Source organism: Triticum dicoccoides, chromosome 5A, assembly GCF_002162155.2.
Source record: "Triticum dicoccoides isolate Atlit2015 ecotype Zavitan chromosome 5A, WEW_v2.0, whole genome shotgun sequence".
In the NCBI taxonomy this organism is placed as follows: Eukaryota; Viridiplantae; Streptophyta; class Magnoliopsida; order Poales; family Poaceae; genus Triticum; species Triticum dicoccoides.
In genome coordinates this window covers 66376310-66403757 of record NC_041388.1, presented here as the reverse complement: position 1 = coordinate 66403757, position 27448 = coordinate 66376310, and the positions used below count along the sequence as shown (strand labels likewise).

The window sequence follows — 27448 nt, the reverse complement described above, 5'->3', positions numbered from 1 at the left end:
AAGGATGTTGTCGGAATGATTGGCTTCTCTGGTTACCAGAAGTGCACGGCCGCACTCCAGATGCTTGCATATGGCACAACATAGATTCGTGGGACGAGTACCTACGGATCTCTGAGAGCACATGCGGAGATGCCATGGTCAGGTATGCAACTACCGTGGTCGAGGTGTTCGGACCTCAGTACCTGAGAGAACCAACTGTGGCAGACACTGAGAGGCTCCTGACAATCTTAGAAGCAAGATGGTGGACATGTTTGCTTGGATCTCTTGACTGCATGCATTGGAAAATGGAAGAATTATCCGAAGGCTTTACAAGGGTAATATCAGGGTCATGTTAAGAAGCCAACCACCATTCTCGAACCAGTTGCATCACATGATCTTTGGATTTGACACACTTTCTTTGGCATGCCCGGGTTACACAATGACATCAATGTGCTGCAACGATCGCAGTTGTTTGCGCGACTGACTGAAGGAAAAGCTCCTCCTTGTCACTATACTGTCAATGGACATGAGTACACCATGGGCTACTATCTGGTTGACGCTATCAATCCTCCATGGGCTACCTTTATCAGCACCATCTCAAACCCAGTTGGTCAGAAAAAGGCTCACTTTGCCCAAAGACAAGGAGCGACTAGAACGGATGTCGAGAGGGCATTTGTAGTTCTACAGGCCCGTTTTGCAGTTGTTCGTGGACCTGCTAAACAATGGGATTCAGAAACCTTGTGGGAGGCGACAACATGTTGTGTGATTATGTACACCATGATCATCGAGGGTGAGGATGACGATGCTGCCGCAACACTGAAATTTGAGAACGTGGGTGATCCTAATCCGGCCACATTTGAGAAGTTTATTCAAATGCATTAACAAATTCAACATCGACCAACTCACGAGAAGCTGAAGGAAGATCTGATTGAGCATCAATGGGCGATGAAAGGGGATAACAATGTTGGGATGTAATATTTGAACTTTTTTAAATTTGAACTAGTGCTGCATGCGGTTATTTGAACGTCTGTACCCTTTGCATGTGGCTATTTGATCGTGCGGACTTGAAAAAAAAATGAAGGCCAAATGTATGCGGCTATGATTGATGCCCCCTGTCCTTGTCCGTTAACTGGCCCCCTGTCCGTGGATGAATGTGGCAGAAAATTTGCAGATCGCCGTTAGAGACACCCTTAGATAATTGAGTGATGATCGATGAACGAGCGAACCATAAGATGGATGCCCCCGTAATTACATATACCAACCACAAAGACAGAACTGACCCATTCTCGTGGAATGGAATCATGACATTCCATTCCACCTTCGTTCCCAAAGCAAACACATCCTTAAGATTATAGGAAAGATAATGGCAATAATAATAAATGATACAAAATACACCGACCGCGATGAAAGAAGACAATATAGGTAGGGTAGAGAAAGGAGACGATAGAAGTTAGAGCAAGGCCGGGACGGACGGACGATAGAGCACCATGAGGTGGATCCGTCCGAGCACCAACTATCGATCGGAAAAACGGCATTGACATCCCGTGGAGGTATGTGCCCTAACCGAAACGCGCCCGAGTGAGACGCAATATTGTACGGTAAGCAATATAATGCTTCCAAATACGACTGGCTGGCTCATAAAAAAGTAAAATTAATGTTGACGCGCGGCCACGCTATATATACCCACCCCCATCCGGAAATACCCAACAAATCATTTCTTCGGTAATCCTGAGCCGGAGCCTGAGCCTAAGCCTAGCTTAGGCAGCCTCCCTCCCTCGCTAAACCCGATCCGATTTCGTTACTCGACTCGACTAGGGCGCACGCACACCCCGCTGCTCCCTTCCCCTCCGTCTCTCCCCCCCACCCCGCCCCTCCCTATCTCCTCCTCGACGAAGCAGCTGCCATCGCCGCCGCCGCCGACGTCGACGACAGCGACGTGCAGGTAACTCTCGATCCCCGGGCATGTCTCCGACGCACGCACGCGGAACGGCACCGGTCTGAGGCGAGGGGCGGAGGTGAGGTCAGATCCGGACTACGCGGGGGGAAGGGTCGAAATCGGAGGAGATAGATTTTGTTTTCTAGGTTCCTAGGCGAGGCGAGCATTGCCGCGCTCGCGGCCCCGATCTAATCTGCGCGCCTACGTGCGCGCGTGCGTGGTCTCTCTCCCAGTTCGTGCCCCGGGGAGATTGCGTTGGGTTCCGCGCGGGGGCGCGTCCTTGGATTGCTTAGGTTAGGTTAGGTTGGGCGGCGACGGGCGCCTGGGTTTAGCTTAGCTGATGGTCTCGTGCGTCAGCTCCTCGTGGGCGTGCGCAGTGACTTTTTATTTTCCTTGTTGCAGGGGCAGGCGTGTAGGGTGATAGCGATAATATAATTAGCCCTGGGGTAGATGATTTAATGCTGCTTAAGTTTGTCTCTGTGGCCTCAACATTCAGTTAGTCGATGGTTCGTAGACTGACCATGGTGTCCTCTGGAATCTATGGGTTGAGTATTTTATGCCTCGTGACAGGAACTAGTTCTTGCTGGATTGGCTTGTGCTCCGGCGTTACCCTTGTCTCCGATCACATTTCGTCCTGTGCAATGCCAGCTTTGTATACATGACTTATTCGCAACTGCTTGCTATGAGATGTGACGCCGATAGATATAGGTTTTGCTTACGGACTAGTGAAACCCTAGTTGTTTCCGCTTTTGGTGTCTTCGGGTGCTAGAGTTTTAGTTTTGTCCTATTTATGTTCCTTTTGTTATTGATGCTGAGGTTTGATGACTATATGGTCTTAATTCATTGTTGTAGGAAGGAAAAAGGCGAGCCCCGTACTGGATAGGTTAATGGCTGGCACTTTGGTCGAAGATTATACAGGGGATGGTAGATCCTCATCAACCGAGGACTTGCCAAGTGATCAACAAAGCCATTCTGGGGAATCTTTAGCTGAGTGGAGGTCAAGCGAGCAAGTTGAGAATGGAACACCATCCACTTCACCAGCTTACTCGGACACTGAAGATGATGATTGTGGTGTGTTGTTCACTTTACCTTGCATTTGTTCATATTACCTGTTACTGCTTCATTCAGACATAGTTATTTTAATATAACATTTTCCAGTTTTACCATCTTGCCCATGACCTATTTAGTTCTCATGAAAGTGTTGTCTCTATAAAAGTAGAACATTTGATTATGTTGTGGTGCTACATAATACATGTAGAACTCCTGAATCACTGCCCATGGCTCCATGCACTATAATGGATGATAGAGTTTTATTTATCTTTGGTAGGTTTAGGACAACTATCCTGTGCAAATTTGGGCATGTACGTTCTTCTGTTCTGATTGAACCAGTTATGTTTTGTGCTTCTGTGGATCAGGATTCATGAGTTTGAAGAAGTAACAAATAGTTTCATGTTAATTTTAAAACATAGGCTTATGAGTCGTTGCATGTACTCCCTCTGTTCCTAAATATATGTCTTTTTAGACATTTCAACTGGAATACAACATACAGATGTATGTAGACATATTTTAGAGTGTAGATTCACTCATTTTGTTCCCTATGTAGTCACTTATTGAAATCTCTAAAAAGACTTATATTTGGGAACGAGGGAGTAGTTAACTAATTATGCTATGGCAAGTTTATGACATGCAAGCTTGAGGAGTCCACAGTTTTTGCCAAGTGTTACATGATTCTAGTGCTGATCAGCTTGTAGATATCTTATATTAGTTATAGTGTCAGTTTTTGTGCTATAAGGTGACTGAAATCTACAGACTTTAGTGATGCATTATTTGCCCATGAGACATGCAATATCATTCATAAAATCACTCACATCAGAATGCCAGTTGAAATTTCATTCAAATTACAGTGGGATTGTTGAGATGTGTATCACGATACATTAGCTGAAGCATTCCTTAGCTTCAAATTCTTGAGGTTCTAGAGTTATTTATTGGAAGGAAGCCCAATAGTACTTCACCGAACCTTGAGGTTGAAACTAAGTCATATTTATCAATTTATTTTTGGAAATGGCAAAAGTAATAATGGAATACTGAATATATACGGTTTGTCGTACTAGCAAAATAGTTTCGGCATGTTCAAGAATATTTACTTATTTAATGATGTATATCACAATCTCTTAGGGTTTCTATCATGTGTGAATGCAATTGGGATCAAATACATGTTTCCCAGTAGCTATTGCTAAGTTCTACATTACCTCTAAAACCTGACCGCTCATAACTGTTTGAACCAAAAAAGAGAACCAGAATCAGGCCTGGTTATGTATTATCTTGTTTCAATATGCTCCATCGCATGCCATAGTGTTTTTTTAGTGTCAAATGCCATCCAAGGGTTTATTTATCATACTTACTAATCCTTTTAATTCGTTTCTGGTAACCATTCTGTTTTGATTTACCATTGTTTGTGTGTAATCATATTATCAAAGAAAGAATAAAAAAGTACAAACAATGGTACGATAGGGGTTAGTGCCTAGTGGTGGCCTGGCCTAGCATTGTGTACAACGTCTAGCTAGTGGCCGGCCCAATCGCCCATGCCTGCAAGAATAGCAAAACTTCACACTCGATGCTTCGTGTTATTACCACCTCAACAAGGAGAGTGAGATGCGGTGGGGCTAGTGACAAAAGCTGTCCATGTTGGACGCGGGGCCCATGCATGCATGCATGCATGTGTGCGTATCCTCTACCCTTCTGTGAATTCCACCAGTGGGCCCCAGCTTGCCTTTCCATAATCTCTCTCCCCTGCTGAATTTAACGGGTGGGGCCCAACCTGTCTTTCCATTTCCACCTCACGCTTATTTGCTTAAACAGGAAAGTTTACTTTGTCGGAAACCGAGTGTCTCAACGAGCGTGCGCGAGATAGCAACGCCCTAGAATCACAGGGCAAAACACTAGCAGCACCAGAACTGGTTGGGCACAATGCTGTGAATTTGGAGTGGTATGGGATGGCAGCGTCTACATTCTGTTCTGGTCGCGAAATGGAATGGTCAACTGTTTCGGCTGGAATGGCACGGAACTGATAAGTTTGTTTTATATTGCCTTGTTTCATCTTTCCTTGTTTATTGAGTTGAAAATCAATAAAATGGTTGTTACAATAATTTTGTAGAACTCCCAGTTTGACTAGTAACCTAGGTGGTTCACTGACTAGTCTGGCTATACTATGATAGAAGTTGAACTTGGATGTTCTGATAGGTTGATTTAGTTCCAATCCTTGTATAATTTCTTAAGTATTTAGCATCGACAATTATTTAACCTGTTGTTTTTATTTTCTTCTATTCTAATAGGGCCAAGGCCTCCTGAACTTTATGGAAAGTTTACATGGAGGATTGATAATTTTTCGCAAATCAACAAGAGGGAGCTACGGAGTAACTCCTTCGATGTTGGCGGTTATAAATGGTATGATATTCATAGGGTACCAAGAGGGAGCTCCGCATATAACTTGAAATTGTATCCATATATATTTTGCCAATCTTTTCTCTACTTTTATCTGCTTTGTGATCTGATATGTAGCCTTCAAATGTCAATAAGTATCATGTTTGAGTTAGATATGTGTTTTCAAGCTTTTGTTCTGCACATCACGCATTGATATCTACTGATTGACTTTCAGGTACATTTTGATTTATCCACAAGGATGTGATGTTTGCAATCACTTGTCACTCTTTCTTTGTGTTGCGAACCATGATAAACTACTCCCAGGTAAATGAAATGTTCCATGTATTACCAACAAACACACTTCTTGATCGCACTACGTTATCTTGAATATTATTATTGTTTGCTTTTATTTTAGGATGGAGCCACTTCGCGCAGTTTACAATAGCTGTAATTAATAGAGATCCTAAGAAATCTAAGTATTCTGGTGAGTTTGGTATACCACTATTTTTGCTTGGCTAGTAGCTTTGGTTGACCTTTGCACATGAAGTTTAAAGAAAGTGGCATTTCAGATACGCTGCACCGGTTTTGGAAGAAAGAGCATGACTGGGGTTGGAAAAAGTTTATGGAGCTATCAAAATTACATGATGGCTTTGTCATCGAGGATGTTCTTACCATCAAAGCTCAAGTTCAAGTTATTAGGTATCTGTTTTCTGTAGTTATTTGGCATCCATTTTCCCACTGTGGGTTACACCGCCTAGGGCTGGACTTTGGTGTGGCATCAGTTATTTTTGGAATTGAGAGTATATGTTTACTTCGCATAACCATGTCTGCTTCTGCATTGTGATATTTGAGGGAGAAGGCAGACCGCCCATTTCGTTGCCTTGATGGCCAGTACCGAAGGGAACTAGTTAGGGTGTATTTATCAAATGTGGAACAAATTTGCCGGCGATTTATTGATGAAAGAAGAAGCAAGCTTTGCAGGTTAATTGAGGATAGACTGAGATGGTCCAGGTTAGATAAAGATATATTTTTTGGCTACTGTGGAACCAAGCACGTGTTAGATAAATATTAATACAAAATTTGTTGTGTTGTGCCATTCCATTATTAAAATGTTTAATTGGTGGGTTGCAGTTTCAATGCATTCTGGCTAGGCATGGATCCAAGTATGCGGCGGAACATGACAAGGGAAAAGACTGACACCATATTGAAAGTTCTAGTGAAACATTTTTTCATAGAAAAGGAAGTTACATCAACCTTAGTAATGGACTCGCTGTATACCGGACTGAAGGCTCTGGAATATAAGAGCAAGAACCAAGTGGGGTTGTCCAAATTAACAGAGACAGATGCTCGAAGCACTTCTATGGTGCTTGTTGAGCAGGATATGTTTGTCTTGGCAGATGATGTGTTAATTTTGCTTGAAAGAGCTACATTAGACACACTGCCACACCAACAATTGCCTACCAAGGATGAAAAAGCTTCACAGAACCGCACAAAGGTATGCATTCTTCTATTTTACCAGCTTTACAGGTCATTGGGTATTGACTACAGATATTTTCGTTTCATCTTCAATGTCTTAATTTGGAGCACCTTTTTCATACCATCCATTTTATAACCATTAGATGCCTAATTTTGAGATTGTGTTCAACAAACTAAGCTTTCCTAAACAATACTGTTTTGAGGTAGGATCAAGAGTCATTAACTTGTGCCAGGGATGAGTTAAACTAGCAAAAGAAGGTTCTTATTAAGACTTATGTCTCGACGAGTTCTTGTTATACTGTATCTAAGAAGTCCTAGCCAATTCTGTGATTATAGGAAAGCAGCTCGGGTGATGACTTCAACAAAGACTCTATTGAGCGCGATGACAGACGACTTATAGAGCTTGGCTGGAAGACACTAGAATTTTTTGCCTTGGCTCATATATTCAGGTGAGAAGTTTTCTGCAGTTTAACATGGCCCTCTAGGATTTGTATTTTGCTCCACAATTGTGGAACAAGAGTCAGCAACTTGAAATATCAATTGCCAGCATTTGATGCTAGACTTGACCTTTTTTTTCTGTCACTTTGGTACTTTAGTGGGTGATGACTATCCTGGTTCTGGTTTTACCAGTTGTGGCAAGCATACACCAGACGTTATTACTTATTAGATACTCCCTCCCTCCCAAAATAAGTGTCTTAACCTTAGTACAATTTTGTACTAAAGCTAGTACAAAGTTGAGACACTTATTTTGGGATGGAGGGAGTATTAGATAAACCTGTTTCCATATTATTTTTCTTGGGAAACAAGGTGTTCCATGATGAAATTCATACATCTTACAAGTCTTGAGTCAATTATGGTCTGCATGCACATGTTACTTATAAGTCTTGAATCAGTCGAATTGAAGTGGCATACCAAGAGGCTGTGGCTTTGAAGCGCCAAGAAGAGCTCATCCGTGAAGAAGAAGCTGCTGGGCTTGCAGAAATCGAACTTAAGGCAAAGCGTAGTGCTGCTGAGAAGGAAAAACGTATCAGGAAAAAGCAGGTTTGGTTTCTTCCGCTAGTGCAACCATGTCATCTTATTTTGTCATTATAGATTTTATCTACCTTGCCAAATGGTTTCTAGTTTTTGCCATGTTCTTTCCGGAATCAATGTTGATGGTGCAGTAGGAGATTGTAGCGCTGACATCTCATCTATTCTGACGTGCCTGTCCTTTTTTATTAGTTGAGGAGATCTTTGATAATGTTTAATTTCTCTCGCTCAGGCCAAACAAAAGAAAAATAACCGGAAAAATAATAAAGGAAAAAATGAAAGGGTTGACATGAAGGAAGTAGCTCTAGAGGGCAGTCCATCAGATGATAGAAACCCTGATGATTTGTCAAGTCAAGCTGAAGAAGTGACCTCAAATCCTGACAATCCTGATGAAGCATCTGATATCTCTGATAACAGAGATGATAATTCTGAGGTGCTTAATGTTGATCTTGAAGACTGTGAATCCAGTCCTGTTAATTGGGAAACAGATGCTTCAGAAACTCGAGGCATTGTTCCTGAAGGCGGTGATGTGCAAAATGAGCAATCAGGAAAGAGGGCTTCATTTGTTGATGATAGCTCGTCTACTTGTTCATCTGACTCGGTTCCTTCAGTTATTTTGAATGGGTTGAATACAGGTGGTGCCTGGACAAATGTCAAATCCTCATCCAATAGGTATAATTTTATTTTATTACTTCTCCTCATTTTTATCATTTGATATTTACACTGCTCTATTTTGTGATTCAGAGGGAACAACCGGAGGAATAAGGATACTGATTTGCGAACAGGGCATGCACATGGTGGATCAAATCCAGCACCCAATGGCAGTTATGGATCTAGCAACTCAAAGGACATGAGACTTGAGGCTGGGGTATGTACCTGCCCAGCAGCCTTTTCATTTAGTTCAGTCTTGCTATTTTTTTTATCAATTTTCTCAAGTGTTCTGCTTGGCTGAATAAGAATCGAAATCAACTCATTTCAGGATGACAGAGTTGTGTCACAGAAGAAGCAAAATGCACAGCGGCATGTTGATGTTACGAGCCCCTCCAAGTTAAGAATGACGGAGTCTTCCATTCCTTCTGTGAGCCCTGTTAAGAAGCAACCTATCTTCTCCCAGCAGCCAAAATCTTCACTAGAAAGTACCAACAATCTGAGTTCCCGTGCAACCGAAGTTTCAGCTGCTGCAGCTAGTACTACCACTACCAGAACGGGTGTGGCTTCCGCCCCAACTGTTCAGCTAGTTCCAAATAAAGGACCTCTGTCTGTTCCTCCAACTCATAATGAGAGGTCAGTTCCAGTTGCAAGTCGACCTCTGCAGGTACCTCTGCCCACCAAATCTGAATCTCAGAAGCCAACTTCTCTAGTAAATAGCTCTAGTGCAACCAAGGTCATTACAGTTTCAAGGCCCTTGAGTGCCCCACAAGTCCCCGCAGCAAAACAAGTGGCACCTGCTGTTTCAACAGTTCAGACTGCACCAGTTCTTTCTCGTTCGAGGAGTGCAGTTGGACGGTTGGGCAATGAGCCCTCTGCCAGTGCTCCTAGCTACATTCCCTGGTCATACCGTAATGCCATGATGGAGAAAAGTTCTGTTGGAGCAAGCGGTCTCACTCATCATACTAGTTCCTCAGGGCAAGGAGTTACACACTCACAATCAGTGTTTGCATCATCGCCTTCCATTCTGTCACCAGATAACTCTGCTAGGACAGAAAAGTCATCATTGGAACCTGGATTTACGTTTGGAACGGTGAAGCCTGAGTCACTCAATCAGTACCAGTGGAGAGAAGAGAGCTCACAGCAGGCAAGCTGCAGCAGCAGCAGCAGTAATGATCATGGTCTACTGAATTCAAGTGTGGGCAATGAGTCTGATAAGCTCAATTTGAATGGAAGACCAAGAAGCAAGCAGCTGTTGTCTGAAATTTCGACCAGATTCACTCCGTACCAACCGCAAGGCCTTGTCGGCGACGAGTTTCCGCACCTAGACATCATCAATGACTTGCTGGACGAGGAGCTCGGCGACAGAAGAAAGGTTCTACAGCCGGGGTTTGTTCGGCAGTTCTCTATGCCGAATAATGTTCCCAATAACGCCAGCACACCTGATTATGGCATGTTTAATGATCAGTACCTGTTTGATCAGTCGGAGCAATACTATGATGAGGAGCTTGCACCGTACTACAGTGATCTGAACGGTGGCCCTCAAGGGCTTAGGGACAGGAGTTATTCACAGTTTGATCTCCCTTCATACTCCAACAGCCAATTTGATGATATGGTGATGGGCCAGTGGCCATACAGCCGCGCCGACAACTCCATGCCGAACTTCGGGGCGGACATCAATGCCTACCCCTATCAGTCGAGGGATTACCAGACGACCTCAGCGAACGCAGCAAGCCGCTACCCATCCTATCACCCTGGGAATGGGCATTGAGCCCTTTCAGAGATGAATAATGATTGCAACCGTAATAATGCGTTGTTGTAGTCCATGCTGTTTGCTTCTGAGCCGAGTGTAATTGTAATCCTTCCCATAGAGCTAGTGGCCTCTTAAAGAAATGCTTCTCAGTTCCTTAATAGCTATGTTTCTTTGCTTGATATATTTCAGTCAGTTTTGCCCTGTGCCTGGTAAAGAATATCAAATCAATTACATGCATACATAGTTACATATATTGGAGCCTTGCATTGTTTTTGCTAGTGAGCTTTAGAACGTTTTTTTTGTTTTGTTTCTTACGCCGTGTTTGCTTAGCATTGTTGTTGTCTGGACAGCTTCCATAGCTTAATAGGAAACAATTTTGAGACCATCAACAAAAAGCCTTTTGGTGCCAGACAAGTTAGGGTACGCTAGACCTGAAATCCATAAGGTCTCGCAATCATGATTTAAGCACATGGATAGCTAGCTTTCATGCACCCCTTATCATGGACAGGCTAGTTCTTTGGTGATATTTTAGTGCTTGAGATCTTGGCACAGGGATAGTTAGGCCCTATTTGGTTTATCTTTTATCGACGGATTCGGCTATCGCGCAACAAAATCTGAACCAAAGGGCGAACCCAGCAGAATCCGATTCCAGAAATCTACTGTCAAAATCTGAACCAAAAGCGGAAGCAGCTCAGGATGTGCTTTCCAAAATCTGATTTCGCTGCGGGTCAAAATCTGAAAAAGCTGTATCAGCTAGTTTGCCAAATGACTTACATATTTTTGACATCAGATTTTTCACAACTGTTTTTCCACAGCAGATTTTTCACAGCTACTTTTAGAAATCCACAGCTGAACCAAACAGGGCCTTAGCTAGCTTCCATGCACCCGTGACCATGGATAGACTAGTTCTTTGGTGATATTTTAGTGCTTCAGATCTCTCTTTTGGACTCCTTCAATGTCAATTAGGTCTATTCCGATTTTTCTACATTTTCAGCACACTTCAGCTGTCCAATATGCACCGGAGCTTCTGGAGGCCCGCGCTGAATATGGTTTGCTGAATGTGAGTAAACCATCTTAGATGATGTTGGATAAGCTTCTTTTCAATTGGTGCTACCCCCAACTCTATCCCGTATATCATCATTCCGGTCCGCTTCGTCATTGTGTGGCCACACATCCATCTCAACATCGCATCTCCGCTGCACCTAATTATTGAACATGTCATCTTTTAGTCAGGACACTCAACATCATACAACATCGCAGGTCGAACCGCTGTTCTATAGAACCTACTCCCTCCGTTCCAAAATAAATGACCCAACTTTGTATACAAAAAATAAATGACCCAACTTTGTATACAAAGTTGGGTCATCTATTTTGGAACGGAGGGAGTACCTTTTAGCATTTGTGGCACTTTCTTATCACATAGAATGCCAGAAGTTTGACGCCCCTTCATCCATCCAGCTTTGATTCGATAGCTCACATCTTTATTGACATCATCATCATTTTGCAGCATTGATCCCAAATATTGAAAGGTGTCCTTCTAAGGTATCACCTGCTCATGCTAACCTCCTGCTCCTGAAATCGCACCTCATATACTCGGTTTTACTTCTGCTAAGCCTAAAGCCTTCCAATTCCAATATTTGTCTCCAAATATCTTAACTTCCTATACCTGTCGACTACATCGACTAGCACCACATCATGCGCAATGAGCATACACCATGGGATTCTCCTTGTATATTCCTCATGACCTCATCCATCACCAAAGCAAAACAGAGAAGGGCTCAAGCTGACCCTTGATGCAGTCCTATTTTAATCAAGAAGTCATCAGTGTTGCCATCACTTGTTCGAACACTTGTCTCAATATTATCATACATGTCCTTGATGAGGGTAATATACTTTGTTGGGACTTTGTGTTTCTCCAAGGTCCACCACATGACATCTATTTTTTTAAAGCTCCCACACTCTAAAGCTTCCATATAAACGTCCACTTTGAGTAATAGCTAACAATTTTGAGACCACCTAACAAAATGAATTCTGCATATAGCAATGCATCAAATCTGATGCTTATTTTTTCCACTTGTCATTGAATTTAGTTTACTATTTAGCTAAATAAAATCACTAGATTTGCTAGACCTAAACCCTAAAATCACTAGATTTTCTAGCCGTTGGATTCTTTTTAGATTTGGGTGGTTGTGTGTTAACTCCCACAACATTACTATGATTGTAATAATTGAACCCTAGCCGCCCAGCAGTCCTTGGACGACAATCTAGAGTCCTCTAGCCTGTGTGCTTGCAGGAGGTCTCGGCTCTAGAGGCTCTTATGGTGTTTGGAGATCTGGCCACAGCTCTACGCTTGTAGGTGGGAGAAGGTTCTAGTTTTTTCATAGGTTAGGTTGTCTTGACAAGGTAGTGGTGCTGTTTTTGGGTCTCGCCAAATCAACCTGCCTGTCATCGTAGACCCATGGATTTAGCGCGGAGAACCTACAAAGAGCACAGGGAAATAGAATAATGAGAAAACTGCCTTCTCGTCTCGTCCTTTGATGAACACACAAAAATTGATTTTTTCCTGTTCTTGTAACGGTCGATGGAAATATATCTCTTGCGATAAAAAACTAATGTATGTCTTTTTGTTGCGTTAACATATGTTTTTTCTTTGTGAAAGCAACATCTACTCCCCATCGGTGATCATGTATCGGTTTGTAGTTTTTATTTGACTCTCATAATGAAATAAGTGAATTCCCAAGATGCTTAATGGTGGATGGTTCAATCCATGAACCCATGTTAACTCATCTCCCCTCCCCCAAAAAACTCATACCAAGTTTATTGATTTCAATATGTATTGATGATCGTTTACTTGGTGAAGAAGATGGCCTATATTTGTTATGTTGCATACGCCAACAAGTGTGACAAACAAGAAGATGTTTATCAATGCGATGAATAACGATTGCAAACATGTCTTGTTGTAGTCCATGTTGTTTACTTATGAGCTGAGTGCAATTATAACCCTTCCATACAGTTAGTGACCTTTTAAAGAAATGCTTCTCGGTTCCTTAATACCTATATGTTTCTTTGCTTGATAGATTTCAGTCAGACACTGTGTCTGGTAAAGAATATCAAATTAGTTACATGCATACATAGTTACAAATATTGGAGCCTTGCATTATTTTTTCTATATAGATAATTGCCCGTGCATTGCAATGTGAACATAAACAATCTAGTAGAGTGGCCCGTGACTGCACACCTATTATTATGTTGGTGCGCTAAAACCTTAGCAAGTTTTATACATAATCACCATGATTTACCTATCATCTTATTAAGCACTTATTTTGTAATAACTTATTTAACAAGTTTTTGTACACAATCATCATGATTTACCTGCCATCTTATTGTTAATCACTTATTTGTTAAGAATTTAATGTCTTGCCAAAGAAACTATTATTTTATTTTGGAAAGTTAATAAGACTTGGGACAATTGTGTTGAGTTTAAGAAAAATCAATGGGAGGAAAACCAAAGATGGAAGGGAAAAGGAAAAAAAGAGGAGGGAGGGGGGAACACAGGTTGGACGAAGGAACGGGAGCCTTACGATTCTTTTTAAGTAGTAGGGACTAGTTACTATAAAAGCATGCACAACACATCTATGTTTTGGTTTTGTTTCTTATGGTAGTGTTAGTTTAGCATTTTTTTTCTTCGCACCCACCTCAAGTTGGAGCACCTTATGAATTTCGAGACCACATAACAAAATTAATCCTACAATGATACATCCTCCATATAGCAATGCATTGGATCAATTGTTTCAGCTTTTCCACTTGTATTGAATTTAGCTAAAAAAATCACTAGATTTGCTAGCCGATGAATTCTTTCAAGATTTTGGGTTGTTTTGTGTTAACTCCCACGACTTTACTATGATGGCAGTCATTAAACATCATCATTATGTCCTTGGAGGAGATTTTGAGGTGTGCCTTCTAGTCAGCGTGCTTTCTAGTCTTCCTCGCCCCTAGAGGTTCTCATGGTCTTTGGAGATGTGACAGACCATGAATATACACTGGCATGTGGGAGAAGGTTCCAATTTTTATATAGGTTAGGTTGTCTTGGGAAACATTATGGTGGTGTATTCGGGGTTGGGGAACGTAGTAGAAAACAATTTTTTTCGCCCAACGAATAATATGAAGATGCATATAAGTTTTGGATCAACGATCGTTACCGACTCCGGAGTGCAGTGGAAGTAGACGAGTCGGTGTAGATCGTACTTGGAGTCCCTCGAATTGTTGATGACTATCCCATAAACCACCCTCGAATGACGAACAGAAGATCAAAATCATGGCCTCTCTACTTGGTTGCAAGCGTACGGTCTTCATGATACAATAGTGGTTCGCCGTCCATAGTTAATTGTCGCCGGAGAATTAGAGAGAGGAGATTAGAACCGCATGGGGCTTCTAATTATGAGGATTAGAGGAACTAGATCAAGCTCTAAATTAGTCAACTAGGACCAACTAGAACTAGAACTAGAAGAACTAGAGGAGGCTCCAAAACTTGTGTATTGAAAAAGGGCCAACACCTCATGTATATATAGGTTAGAGGGGAGGAGGGGCTGCCAAGAGGAGGGGAGGACTCCCCTCCCCTTGTGCCGGGCAAGCGGGAAAGGAGGAGTCCTCCCCCAATAGGATTCAGCCACCCCTAGAGGGAAAGGGGGGCGCCTCCCCACTTGGCCCCTTGTGGCCCAAGTTGCCTTCCACCTCAAGGCCTTTTAAGGCCCGTTGAGATTTAAAATTTATATAAAAGCCTTCTAATAATTACTAGACCCCTTTATATATAATTTAACATCACCGAAAACATTTTCCACCCATATATTAATTATCGGGAATACCAGGTATTGCCCGAAAAACTCCGAAACCCTTCCGGTGACCCTAAAACACTTTCGGTTCCTCTAGAAACTATTCCAAATATTAATGAAACAATTCCACAAATAAATCCTCGATACTCTCATCCTACAGACACTCAATAGATCATGATTACCTTAAGCTTGTGACCCTATATGTTCATAGACATGAACGAAACCCCTTCGCTCAATGACCGATAGCGGAACCGTGGACGTCCATATCGACCCCTGTGATTACAAGAATGACATTAGAGTGAACCTTTGGCTATCATATGATGTTTCCTTTCCTTCATGATACTTTACAACACCCGGGTGCATCGGTATCCCCCTGAGTCATGCACATGCTCACTATACCGTTGATCCTGTTGCCATTATTGTTCTTCTTTCTTGTTGAAGTGTTCCGGCATCCCCGTTGTCGGTGTCAAAACCGGCGGATCTCGGGTAGGGGGTCCCGAACTGTGCGTCTAGGCGGATGGTAACAGGAGGCAGGGGACACAATGTTTTACCCAGGTTCGGGCCCTCTTGATGGAGGTAAAACCCTACGTCCTGCTTGATTAATATTGATGATATGGGTAGTACAAGAGTAGATCTACCACAAGATCAGAGAGGCTAAACCCTAGAAGCTAGCCTATGGTATGATTGTTGTTCGTCCTACGGACTAAAACCCTCCGGTTTATATAGACACTGGAGAGGGCTAGGGTTACACAGAGTCGGTTACAATGGTAGGAGATCTACATATCCGTATCGCCAAGCTTGCCTTCCACGCCAAGAAAAGTCCCTTTCGGACACGAGACGAAGTCTTCAATCTTGTATCTTCATAGTCCAGGAGTCCGGCCGAAGGTATAGTCCGGCTATCCGGACACCCCCTAATCCATGACTCCCTCAGTAGCCCCTGAACCAGGCTTCAATGATGACGAGTCCGGCGCGCAGATTGTCTTTGGCATTGCAAGGCGGGTTCCTCCTCCAAGTACTTCATAGAAGATTTTGAACACAAAGGTAGTGTCTGGCTCTGCAAAATAAGTTTCCACATATTGCCATAGAGAGAATAATATTTACACAAATCTAATCTGCTGACATATTCCGTAGCGTGACATCACACCACGGCCAAGTATTTATTCGAATTGTTTTACTGTCCCACCTCAGCGCGTTTAGCGAGGCGGTTTCCTTGGCACGTCTTGTCACAGAAGAGATCGTGTTCCCTTATTCCGGGATTCTCATCAATACGGGCGTGGGTAACCCAACCGCGCCATTGATTACGGCGCTTGGGAGATAAGCGAGTTTTACCAGGCTGGTGGGGACGCATAGTCGCGTCCGCCCATATAAGGGGATAAGGATCCACCTTTTCATCCATGCCTTCTTCCTCCTTTGCCTATCCATTTCCGCGCACTCGAGCTCCAGCGCCCAAGTTCGCACACCCCACCTCAACCTTCTCCAGCCATGTCCAGAGCGGGAGGCAAGTGGATGGTCTCCTCCATTACGGAGGGACACATCAAAAGACTGAGGAAGGCCGGATACTTGTCTAACGACATTGCGCACCGGCTTCCCGAAGAGGGGCAGCTCATCCCCACCCCTAGGCCCCATGAGAGGGTGGTGTTCCTCCCCCATTTCCTCCGCGTACTGGGCTTCCCTCTCCACCCATTTGTCCGGGGGCTCATGTTCTACATTGCGCACCGGCTTCCCGAAGAGGGGCAGCTCATCCCCACCCCTAGGCCCCATGAGAGGGTGGTGTTCCTCCCCCATTTCCTCCGCGTACTGGGCTTCCCTCTCCACCCATTTGTCCGGGGGCTCATGTTCTACTATGGCCTGGATTTCCACGATCTGGCCCCGAACTTTGTCCTCAACATCTCGGCGTTTATCATCGCGTGCGAGGCTTTCTTCCGCATCTGCCCCCATTTCAGCCTATGGCTCAAGACTTTCAATGTCAAGCTGAAGGTGGTGCACGGCACCCAGGCGGAGTGCGGAGGCGCCATGGTGGGCAAGATGCCCAACGTCCTATGGATCGAGGGCTCCTTCGTGGAGTCCCTAAAGGGGTGGCAATCGGGGTGCTTTTACATCACCGAGCCGCGCGACCCTGAATGGGTCGCAGCCCCCGAGTTCCGATCCGGACCCCCTATGCGGCTCGCCTCTTGGAAAGAGACGGGCCTGTCGTGGGGTAAAAAAGGAGAGCTGACCGGACTCCAAACATGCGTCCAAACCCTGGTGGACAAGAAGCTCAAACTTGTCAACGTAGTCCAGGTTATGCTCATCCGCCGGATCCTCCCGTGTCAACAACGGGCTTTCAACCTGTGGGAGTTCGACCCGGCGCGGTACCAAACTTTGAGCAGGCTCTTCGACACGACGTACGAAGTTGCCTGGAAGGTGCTTTTCAAGGGCGCTGAGGCCCCGCATCCGCTACCGAGGATCGCGGATTCAGCACGCAGCGTCACGCTCGTGGTAAGATGTTTTTACCTTTTACAGGGTATTAGTTTCTCATAGTTTGACTCCATGCGGGATCGAAGCTCCCTTACCTTTGACAGGATTGGCAGGAGACGTCCGGACAGATCAACTGTCCGGCTCCTTTGCCCGAAGGCCCAGCGGACGCTCGCTTGGCGAAGCTGCTGGTTCCGGTACCCTATGTGGTGCCGGAGAAGAAGGCCAAGAAGAAGGCCACGAGGACTTGAAAGAGTGCCCGGCGCCAGGAGGTGTCAGATTCATCATCCGACGACTCCAAGGCGCACTCCTCCCATGAAGATGAGGAGGAGGAAGAAGAGACCTCTCCCCCTTCAGCGGGGGGAGGGAAGAAAAGGAAGGCCGCCCCAACTGGGGAGGCTGAAGGGTCCAAGAAGGGGAAGACCCCTCCTCCGGACTACTCCACCAACGCCGACGACGGTGAAGAGGAGTGGCCGCACAGGGCCAAGCCCCTGGCGAGATCGTAAGTATCCGGATACCAGAGTGATTCATAGTATTCCCCCATTGCACAGCTTTTCCTTACGTCGAACATGTTTACGCAGTCCACCCAAAGACCGGCTTGACGTGTCGTCGAGCGGTTCCCTGGATTCGTCGGATGTGAATTTGCTTCCAACGGCTACCTCCCCCCATCCTACGGACGACGCCGCGGTGGCGTCCCAACAGGTTCCAAGCCAGGAGGAGGTGGTCCTGAAGGTGCCGCAAGGCGACCTCCCGAACTCCAGGCGTAAAGGGGATAGAACCCCCAAGGGCTCCAAGTCCGGCCTTGAGCCGGACACCGCGCCGGAACCTTTAATGGTTCCGGACTCCGGTAGGCAGCCTCCTTCCAAGAGGAGCAAGCCTACCGAGCCGGCGACCTCCATCCAACCGGAGGCACCGGACAATTTGCTGGAGGTGCTTAATGGCGCCTCCATCGACGAGGAGCACTACACTATTATGAGTGCGGTGATCCAGAAGGTTCAGTCCGCCAAGAGCAGACTGACTGAAGCCTGTGCCAGCCTTCTAACAGGCTTTGAGGTAAGTAAAGAATGTGTAAAAATATTACCGCATAGACAGTAGCCCCTGATGCTCTGTTCGGCGTTCAGAAAGAAAAGCCGAATAGAGGATCTAATAACATTCGCAGGAGTCTAACATAATCAAATGCAGGCTTCGCTGCCGGCCTCCGCCGCACTGACTACGGAGGTGGATATGCTGAAGCAAAACCTCACGCGGTCCAAGAACGAGCTCGGCCATGCCAAGAGGCAACTCGAGGAGAAGGAAGGTAAGTAATACCTTGCACAAGTATATAGAGAAGATGTGGTTGCAAAAAATGACAAGATCAACGTGCTATTATAGGGGCCACGAACAATGTGGCAACCCTTAAGAAAGCGCTGTCCGAGGCCGAAAACAGAGCGGCCGCGGAGCGCACAGAGAGAGGGAAGCAGGAGGCGCAGGTGGAGGAGGTGCAGAAAGAGCTCCAGGCTCTCATGAAAAAACACGAGAGTTTGGAGCCTGACTCAAAGACGCAAGCGTCCGAGCTTGCGGCATCCCTTGAAAGTGCGAAGTCTGCCAAGGCCGAAGCCCAGAAAGCCCTCCAAGAAATTGGAGATATAAAGAAGATAGCGGCGGGTAAGGCATTCATTATGCAAAGCAAGCACGTGAAAGTGAATTACTTGGTACTTACCCGAGTCCGGAGCTCTCCAGGAGCATTCGCAGATTTGCCCCGTAGTGCGTCTGATGCCACTGCCTACTACCGAGCCGAGGAGGGGAGCTCGACGGAGAAGGTGTTCTGGTCTCAGTATGCTGAGGCCGGACGCCTGGTGCCTTTGAGCGACCAACTGAAGCAAATGGTCGAGCTCCACAAGGTGGCCGAACAGGCTATAAAGGGACTCATAGTTCGGCTTTGGCCTGGAGAGGCTCTGCCTGGGAGCTACCTCAGGCTGGTGAGGCGGCTGGTGGATGCCTGTCCATGGCTTGAAGTAATCAAGCGCTCCGTCTGCATCGAAGGTGCCAGTAGGGCGCTTGCCCGTGCTAAAGTGCACTGGGGCAAGATGGATGCAGAGAAGTTGGTGAAGGACGGGCCGCCGCCGGGCAAGGAGCATCGCGTCCCGGAAGCGTATTATGAGGGCGTCCTGAAGGGTGCCCGCCTTATAGCGGATGAATGCTCCAAAGATGTAATATTTGAGTAAACTCGCATTTGTGATCCTGTATGCTGAAAACTTGTTCATATGCGCTAAGAAACGCTTTTGAATTTAAAATATTACCTTATGTGCGGTCGTTTATCAAATTTGAGAGACGGCGAGTCATCGGCTTCTGCCCCCATGCCACGAGTGCTGGGGTGTTCGGGATAAACATGAGCACTCTTTTTCCCATTCTTGGGTCCTTCGAGGGAGGCGCTCAACACAAAGAACAAGGCAATCGGACTATAATGCTTGAACACTCTCACTTAGCCATAGAATTCTATAATTTTAAATTTCGGCGAAGCCCCTAGTGTTCGGAGAACCGAGTTCGGGGCGCTATCCACGCCTAGGCCGGACAAAGCCGACTCCTCGCTCTAAGCGGCATAAGTCTTTAGGGACTCGAAAACCTCTTGAACTGTGACCAACTCTCGCCTCATCATGATGGTCAGTTTTAGCTTTCTCTACTGAGGTGCTTAGCCCAGCTCAACTGGGGCACAATCGCAGTAGTTCTCCTAGTGCTACCTTAGCCGATATAACGGAACATAAGGTACCAAAACATAGGAGCCGGGCAAACCCAACTATTGACCCAAGACATGATTCTGAGCCGATGCATATAATGCTATAAGTTCGGGGTGCCACACTTATGAAAGTGTTCGGACTTCTCACACCGTATTGTGGGGTACTTAAGCCCCTGGCGTATTGGCCGCACCAAAGTGTACGGGTGCAACATGTCATTAATGAACATATATTTGTAAAAAAGAGTAATGCAATAATAGACGGAAGCTATGCATTGTTTATTTAAAAAAGGCTGCGATCAAAGCAGAACGATACAAATACTGCAATAAGCAAAAGATGGGACAATTTAACATGTCCTTTCCAGGGGCAAGCCACGGAATGTTATGTGAAACAGGTATACTGCTCGTTATAGAGACCACCTTAGAGTTCCATAGTGCGGCATAGCTTTCTGCTTCCCTGGTTGTATCGTTTGTGCGGAAATTGTACTGCCGGACAAGCCTTCTGAAGAATGGAGCCCTGAAAATAAGAGAAAATTAAGAAAACGGCAGCCCCTAGTGCGGTTTAAGCCGCGTTTCAGGCGTACCATGATGGTGCCCCTACCCCTGTGCCCATGGTATTTCTAGAGTGTAGTTATGTACGCACAACACTGGTTTCGCAAGTTCGGGAGGGCTGGGGTTGGGGCCGCATTGCTACGCTTGCTTGGAACGTGCCAGGTGGTCTTGTTGTAGGTTACTCCGGGCGCGCTTGACGATGTCCAGACGTTTAATGGCCAGACTGGAGAATTGCCTTGAGAGGCTGCTTTGTACTTCCGCTGCGATAGCCGCCGTATGCTCCTCCGTTTGGAGAGAGCGTTCGGTGTTTCCATTGACCGTGATGACGCCTCGAGGGCCTGGCATCTTGAGCTTGAGGTATGCGTTGTGCGGCACCACATTGAACTTGGCAAATGCGGTTCGCCCGAGCAGTGCGTGATAGCCACTACGGAACTGGACTATGTCAAAGATTAACTCCTCGCTTCAGAAATTATCTGGAGATCCGAAGACCACTTCAAGTGTAACTGAGCCTGTACAGTTGGCCTCTACACCTGGTATGACGCCTTTAAAGGTCGTTTTAGTGGGTTTAATCCTCGAGGGATCGATGCCCATTTTCCGCACTGTATCCTGGTAAAGCAGGTTCAGGCTGCTGCCGCCGTCCATAAGGACTTTATTGAGGTGAAATCCGTCAATAATTGGGTCTAGAACCAATGCGGCGAATCCGCCATGACAGATGCTAGTGGGGTGGTCCCTTCGATCAAAAGTGATCGGGCAGGAAGACCATGGGTTGAACTTTGGGGCGACTAGCTCCATCGCGTATACGTCCCTTAGAGCACTCTTCCGCTCCCTCTTGGGGACGTGGGTTGCGTATATCATGTTCACCGTCCACACTTGTGGGGGAAAACCTTTCTGTCCACTGTTGTTTGGCGGCCGGGGCTCCTCCTCGTCATCGCTATGCAGCCCCTTGTCTCTGTTTTCGGCATTTAACTTGCCTGCCTTCTTGAACACCCAACAATGCCTGTTGGTATGATTGGCTAGTTTTTCGAGGGTGCCATGTATCTGGCATGAGCGGTCGAGTATTCGGTCCAAACTGGACGGGCCCGGAGTATTTCTTTTGAATGGCTTTTTCCGCTGACCGGGTTTAGAGCCTTTGAATCCGGCATTAACTGCCGTATCCTCAGCATTGTCGCCGTTAATGCGGCGCTTTTGCTTGTTGCGACGCGACCTGCCACTGCTGTCCTTGGTATCCGAATTACCAGGGCTCTTGGTCATGTTATTGCTGCGAGCTAGCCAGCTGTCTTCTCCCGCGCAAAAGTGGGTCATGAGTGTCGTGAGGGCTGCCATAGATTTCGGCTTTTCCTGTCCTAGGTGCCATGCAAGCTACTCACCGCGGATGTTATGCTTGAAGGCTGCCAGGGCCTCTGCGTCCAGACAGTCGACAATTTGATTTTTCTTGGTTAGGAACCGTGTCCAGAATTGTCTGGCCGATTCCTCTGGCTGCTGAATTATGTGGCTAAGGTCATCGGCGTCTGGTGGTCGCACATAAGTGCCCTGGAAATTGTCGAGGAATGCGGCTTCCAAGTCCTCCCAACAACCAATTGATTCTGCTGGCAAGCTATTAAGCCAATGCCGAGCTTGTCCTTTAAGCTTGAGCGGGAGGTATTTGATGGCGTGTAGGTCATCACCGCGGGCCATGTGGATATGAAGGATATAGTCCTCGATCCATACCGCAGGATCTGTTGTGCCATGATATGATTCGATGTTCACGGGTTTGAAACCCTCAGGGATTTGATGATCCATTACTTCATCTATGAAGCATAGTGGGTGTGCGGCGCCTCTGTATTGGGCTATATCACGACGCAGCTCAAACGAGCTTTGTCTACTGTGTTCGGCCCGGCCGGATTGACTGTATCCGGAGTGACGATTACCGTCTCGTGCCGTGGGGCGCCCACGCGATCCGTAGATCGATATTGTTTGCCTTGCCTTGTCCTCCAATATATCTCACAGGTCTGGCGCATTTTCCCGTGCCCTGGTAATTTTTGAGCGGCGCCGGGGTGCGGCTTGAGTGGAGGGCCGAGAGGCTTCTCTGTCGCGGCCACAGGGTGGCCGATCGGCCGCATCATGCGCTGGTGATGTAGGTTTAGGTGCTTCCTCCTCTAGTCGGGGTAGCAACCTGCGCTTTGGGTAGCTCTTGGAGGGGCGTTCGAGTTCATACTCTTCGGCCGCAAGGACTCCAGTCCATCTGTCGGCTAGCAAATCTTGATCAGCTCTAAGCTGTTGCTGTTTTTTCTTGAGGCTGCTCGCCGTGGCCATAAGCCTGCATTTGAAACGCTCTTGTTCAACGAGATCCTCCGGCACGACAAATTCGTCGTCGTCGAGGCTTGCCTCGTCTTCGGAGGGAGGCATATAATTATTGTCCTCGACCTCTCTGTCTGCCGCTCTCTCATGAGGGCTGGCTTCTCCATCCTCCTGTGCTGAATCTTGCTGGAGGTGGTTGTCTTCGGCATTGTCCGGGGTGTTATTATCTCCCGTGCCGGAATCACCGTTTTTGCTTTGGCGGGATTTAGAGCGGCGCCGCTGATGCCGGCGCTTAGGCTGCTTCTTGGAGGGGTCATCCTCCGCTGTTCCATTGCCATTGCCTTCTTTTGGGGTGTCCACCATGTATATATCATACGACGAGGTGGCTTTCCAGTGCCCTATAGGCGCTGGTTCTTGATCGTCTCCTGCATCGGCGTCCATACCGTCGATGTATTCGGAGTCGAAGTCGAGCATGTCGGTTAAATCATCGATAGTGGTTACGAAGTGGGTGGTGGGTGGGCTTTGAATTTCTTCATCATCCGCATCCCAACCTCGCTAACCATAGTCCGGCCAGGGCTCTCCTGATAAAAAGAGAGACTTTAGTGAATTCAGAATATCGCCGAAGGGCGAGTGCTGAAAGATGTCCGCGGCGGTGAACTCCATGATCGGCGCCCAATCGGTTTCGATCGGTAGGGGCACGGAGGGCTCGGAGTCTGGAGAGGAGTCCGACTCCTTGGAGTCACGGGCTTCGCAGAGAATAGGGCTGGTGTTCGGCTCGATCGCTGTAGAGATTGCAGCCCCCGAGGCGGTGTCCAACCACCCATCCTCGATTGGCACAGTTGGCTCCGAATTAAGGGTCAGGGCTGATGCGGGTGCGGCCTCCAGGGCACTGTTCAGCGGCAGAGCTAGATCATGCCCATCGTGACAGTGCGGCGCGCTCGGCCACGGCTCGAATCCGTCGAAGATCAAGTCTCCGCGGAGGTCGGCCGTGTAGCTCAAACTTCCAAATCTGACCTGATGGCCAGGGGCGTAGCTTTCGATCTACTCCAGATGGCCAAGCGAATTGGCCCACAGTGCAAAGCCGCCAAATACGAAGATCTGTCCGGGGAGAAAAGTCTCACCCTGGGTTGCATCGCTGTTGATGATCGAAGAAGCCATCGGGCCTAAAAGTGACGACACAGAGGAACTCTCAATGAAAGCACCAATGTCGGTGTCAAAACCGGCGGATCTCGGGTAGGGGGTCCCGAACTGTGCGTCTAGGCGGATGGTAACAAGAGGCAGGGGACACAATGTTTTACCCAGGTTCGGGCCCTCTTGATGGAGGTAAAACCCTACGTCCTGCTTGATTAATATTGATGATATGGATAGTACAAGAGTAGATCTACCATGAGATCAGAGAGGCTAAACCCTAGAAGCTAGCCTATGGTATGATTGTTGGTCGTCCTATGGACTAAAACCCTCCGGTTTATATAGACACCGGAGAGGGCTAGGGTTACACAGAGTCGGTTACAATGGTAGGAGATCTACATATCCGTATCGCCAAGCTTTCCTTCCACGCCAAGAAAAGTCCTTTCGGGACACGGGACAAAGTCTTCAATCTTGTATCTTCATAGTCCAGGAGTCCGGCCGAAGGTATAGTCCGGCTATCCGGACACCCCCTAATCCAGGACTCCCTCACCCGTGACGTAGTTACCTATGACTATCCAGATGATGATGGATGCCCTCACACTAAGAGGGACCTAAGGATATATCTCCATTGTCAGAGGAGCAAATCCCACTCTCGAGGTATCTAATCGCTTGCCAAACTTTTCGATGAACCCGTAAGTTATCGTTATGACCACCTTGTTACAAATGACGTGTGAGCAACCCCAAAGCCCATCATACGGTAGGAAGTGACTTATGATGCTCTCATGGTCTGAGGAACTAAAATACATGCCAACACTCCGTGTTATAACAATTTATTACAAATGATATTATCTCAAACTATAACAAACAAGATTGGGACAATTCAATATGATTGTTCTTCTAACGTCATACTCTCAATGTTATTTCAGGACTATCATTACAATTAATGATATCCTGAGATCCAGAAAACATGATCACTAACAACACCCAAGCCAGTGACAGAGGCAAGACTAGGAACCTGTATTTTACTATTTATCATTCCACACGTGCATATGAGTTTTCCACTGAATTGCATATTCCAGAATCATAGCCGTTATAACATGAGATATAAAATCTTAATTGTGAAAATGGAAATATAATAATACAATATTATTGCCTTTAGGACATATTTCTAACATTCGGGTCAGAATAATTCCTCTACACTCTAGCCAGTTCCAACTATGCTTACTTCGGTACTGACAAGGAGTGCATGGAGGGTCCAGCGTGTCTGTCATTCGTTGGATATGGTGGATTCTTTAGGAGTTAGTGGTCATTCGATGCTTCGACTCTGTGTGACTGTGGTGGCAGTCCTTCAAATAATCCGGGAGGGGTAGTTGTGGTGTCTACAGGTGCAAGACAAGCAGATTTAGGGATCTTCCTTAGTAGCGCCCAATGATGGCCTTGTATATGAGATGGGGACACATGGGGTGTGCTTGTAGCTGTGTTCTTCCCATCTTGAGAGGCGGGTGTTTAGTGTTTCTTGTAAAGCCATTAATCGATGGTGTTTTTCTTGTTATGAGAATGATGGTCGTTGTTTTAGTTCTTCTCCACTCGTTCTCTAGTGATGACGGGGCATATTAGTGGTTGGTGACTATGGACCATGGTTGACGTGGATGCATAGGACTCTTTAGTTATTTTCTTGGGTCCTTTGTGTATGTTGTCGGAGGCAATTGTATTCTCTGTTTATTTATGTTTTTACTTGGCTTTGTATGGTTTCTTTATGTATTAATGTATACGTGTACACTATGTCATGTGTTCAAAAAATAGCCAATTTCACTACAATACAATTGCCTACAATAACAAAGAAGTTTTCGATTTCTATCTGTATGGGTTTGGTCCGCCCTTGTCTGCTGCCTATGTAATTGTTTTATGTTCCTATTTGTTTTTATTAGCCAGACAATTGTTCATTTTAAAAGAGTGCATCTTTTGAATATGAGAACTTTAATTAGGTATTTGCATATGACATTTTTTGTGTATTGTTTGTTTAAAATGTGCAACTAGGTTAGTTTGCGTATTTTGAAGCAGGAAGGTGTGGTAGGTGTGCATATTGTGTTTCCTGGCTTGTATTTTTGGCAACAATCTGGCATTGGGTATATATATTGGGACCTAGAAATATTTTTAATGAGCGGACAATATTTTGTTTAGGACCGAGAGTATATCAACTAGAGGGGGAGGGGGTGAATGGGAGATTCAAATTTTCTGTCGAAACTTCGAATCAAAACCAAACACTACAGCGAAATAAACTAGGAAGATCAAGTGCTGAAGATAAATAGGCTGATCTTGGCTGAAAGGTAAAACTAAGGGGAAGACTAAGCAAATCTTTCATGGAAAGATAAGATAATAGTCCAAGTATAATAACTCTCAACTTTAGCTATGATGGTGGTGGAACAGAAGGATAATACTATAAATAGCATGAGAGACTGAGCAACAACTAAGGGCATGAAAATAAGATGCTGATAATAGATAGAAACAATGAATGAAATAACAACACCCACAATAGGCACAATCGAGCGAAATGAAACAAGCTACAGATATGAATACATGATCATGAAAGCTATCGGCTCGTAGAGCACTGAAAGTAAACTACTAAAAGTATTATAGTAGAATAGAATGAACCAGTGATGCTCGAAGGCGACAGTTGGTTTGGTAGAACCGTTCATTCTTCTACAAAAGAGATACGTCTGGTTGGAGGGACTTCTGATAGAACATAGGAGAAAACCTATTTCTGTCCTACACTACAAAAAAAGACACATCCATGACATTTTGGGCCGAACGAATTTTTTGGTCATGCTTATGACACTTCTATGACGATAATTGTGACAAAACCCGGTATCACCATAGATGTGGTGGGCTCCTACTTCTATGACAAAAAATCATGACAGAAAATGGACGTTTTGTCCTGGGCGGGCCGGAGACGCAACTACATGACATTATTTGGGCCGTCCATGACGAAAAAACGTGGTAGAAGCGAGGGCGAGGAAAATATCGAGGAGTCCCCGATTACGGTGGGTGATCGGGGCCGAGCGATGCACGGAGGTTTGCACGTTTCTCTCGTACACGTACACACGTGTGTGCGAGGCGTTGCGCTCTAACTGAATCCGAGCGACGCATTGGGCTCTAACTGAACACGAGCGATTGCACTAGCTACGTTACTGAACCCCGATCGATCCCTTGCTGTTAACTGAACCCGAGTGATTCCTTTGCTACTGCTGCTAACTGAA

General features: G+C 45.9%; 1 protein-coding gene across 2 annotated transcripts; it reads left to right on the top strand.

Annotated features, from left to right (window-relative positions):
* Nucleotides 1–1706: 1706 nt before the first annotated feature.
* LOC119299347 (TNF receptor-associated factor homolog 1a-like) lies at nt 1707–10494 on the top strand. 2 transcript variants are annotated; one of them, XM_037576581.1, is made up of 13 exons: nt 1707–1921; nt 2768–2983; nt 5248–5359; nt 5571–5659; nt 5751–5819; nt 5905–6034; nt 6188–6346; nt 6467–6830; nt 7148–7260; nt 7705–7852; nt 8073–8512; nt 8585–8708; nt 8820–10494. In XM_037576581.1, the coding sequence occupies exons 2-13, from the start codon at nt 2803–2805 to the stop codon at nt 10257–10259; spliced, it is 3369 nt and encodes a 1122-aa protein (XP_037432478.1). In that variant the 5' UTR covers nt 1707–1921; nt 2768–2802; the 3' UTR covers nt 10260–10494. The 2 variants fall into 2 exon arrangements, with proteins under 2 accessions (XP_037432478.1, XP_037432477.1); XM_037576580.1 differs by having other exon boundaries at nt 2768–2986.
* Nucleotides 10495–27448: the final 16954 nt, after the last annotated feature.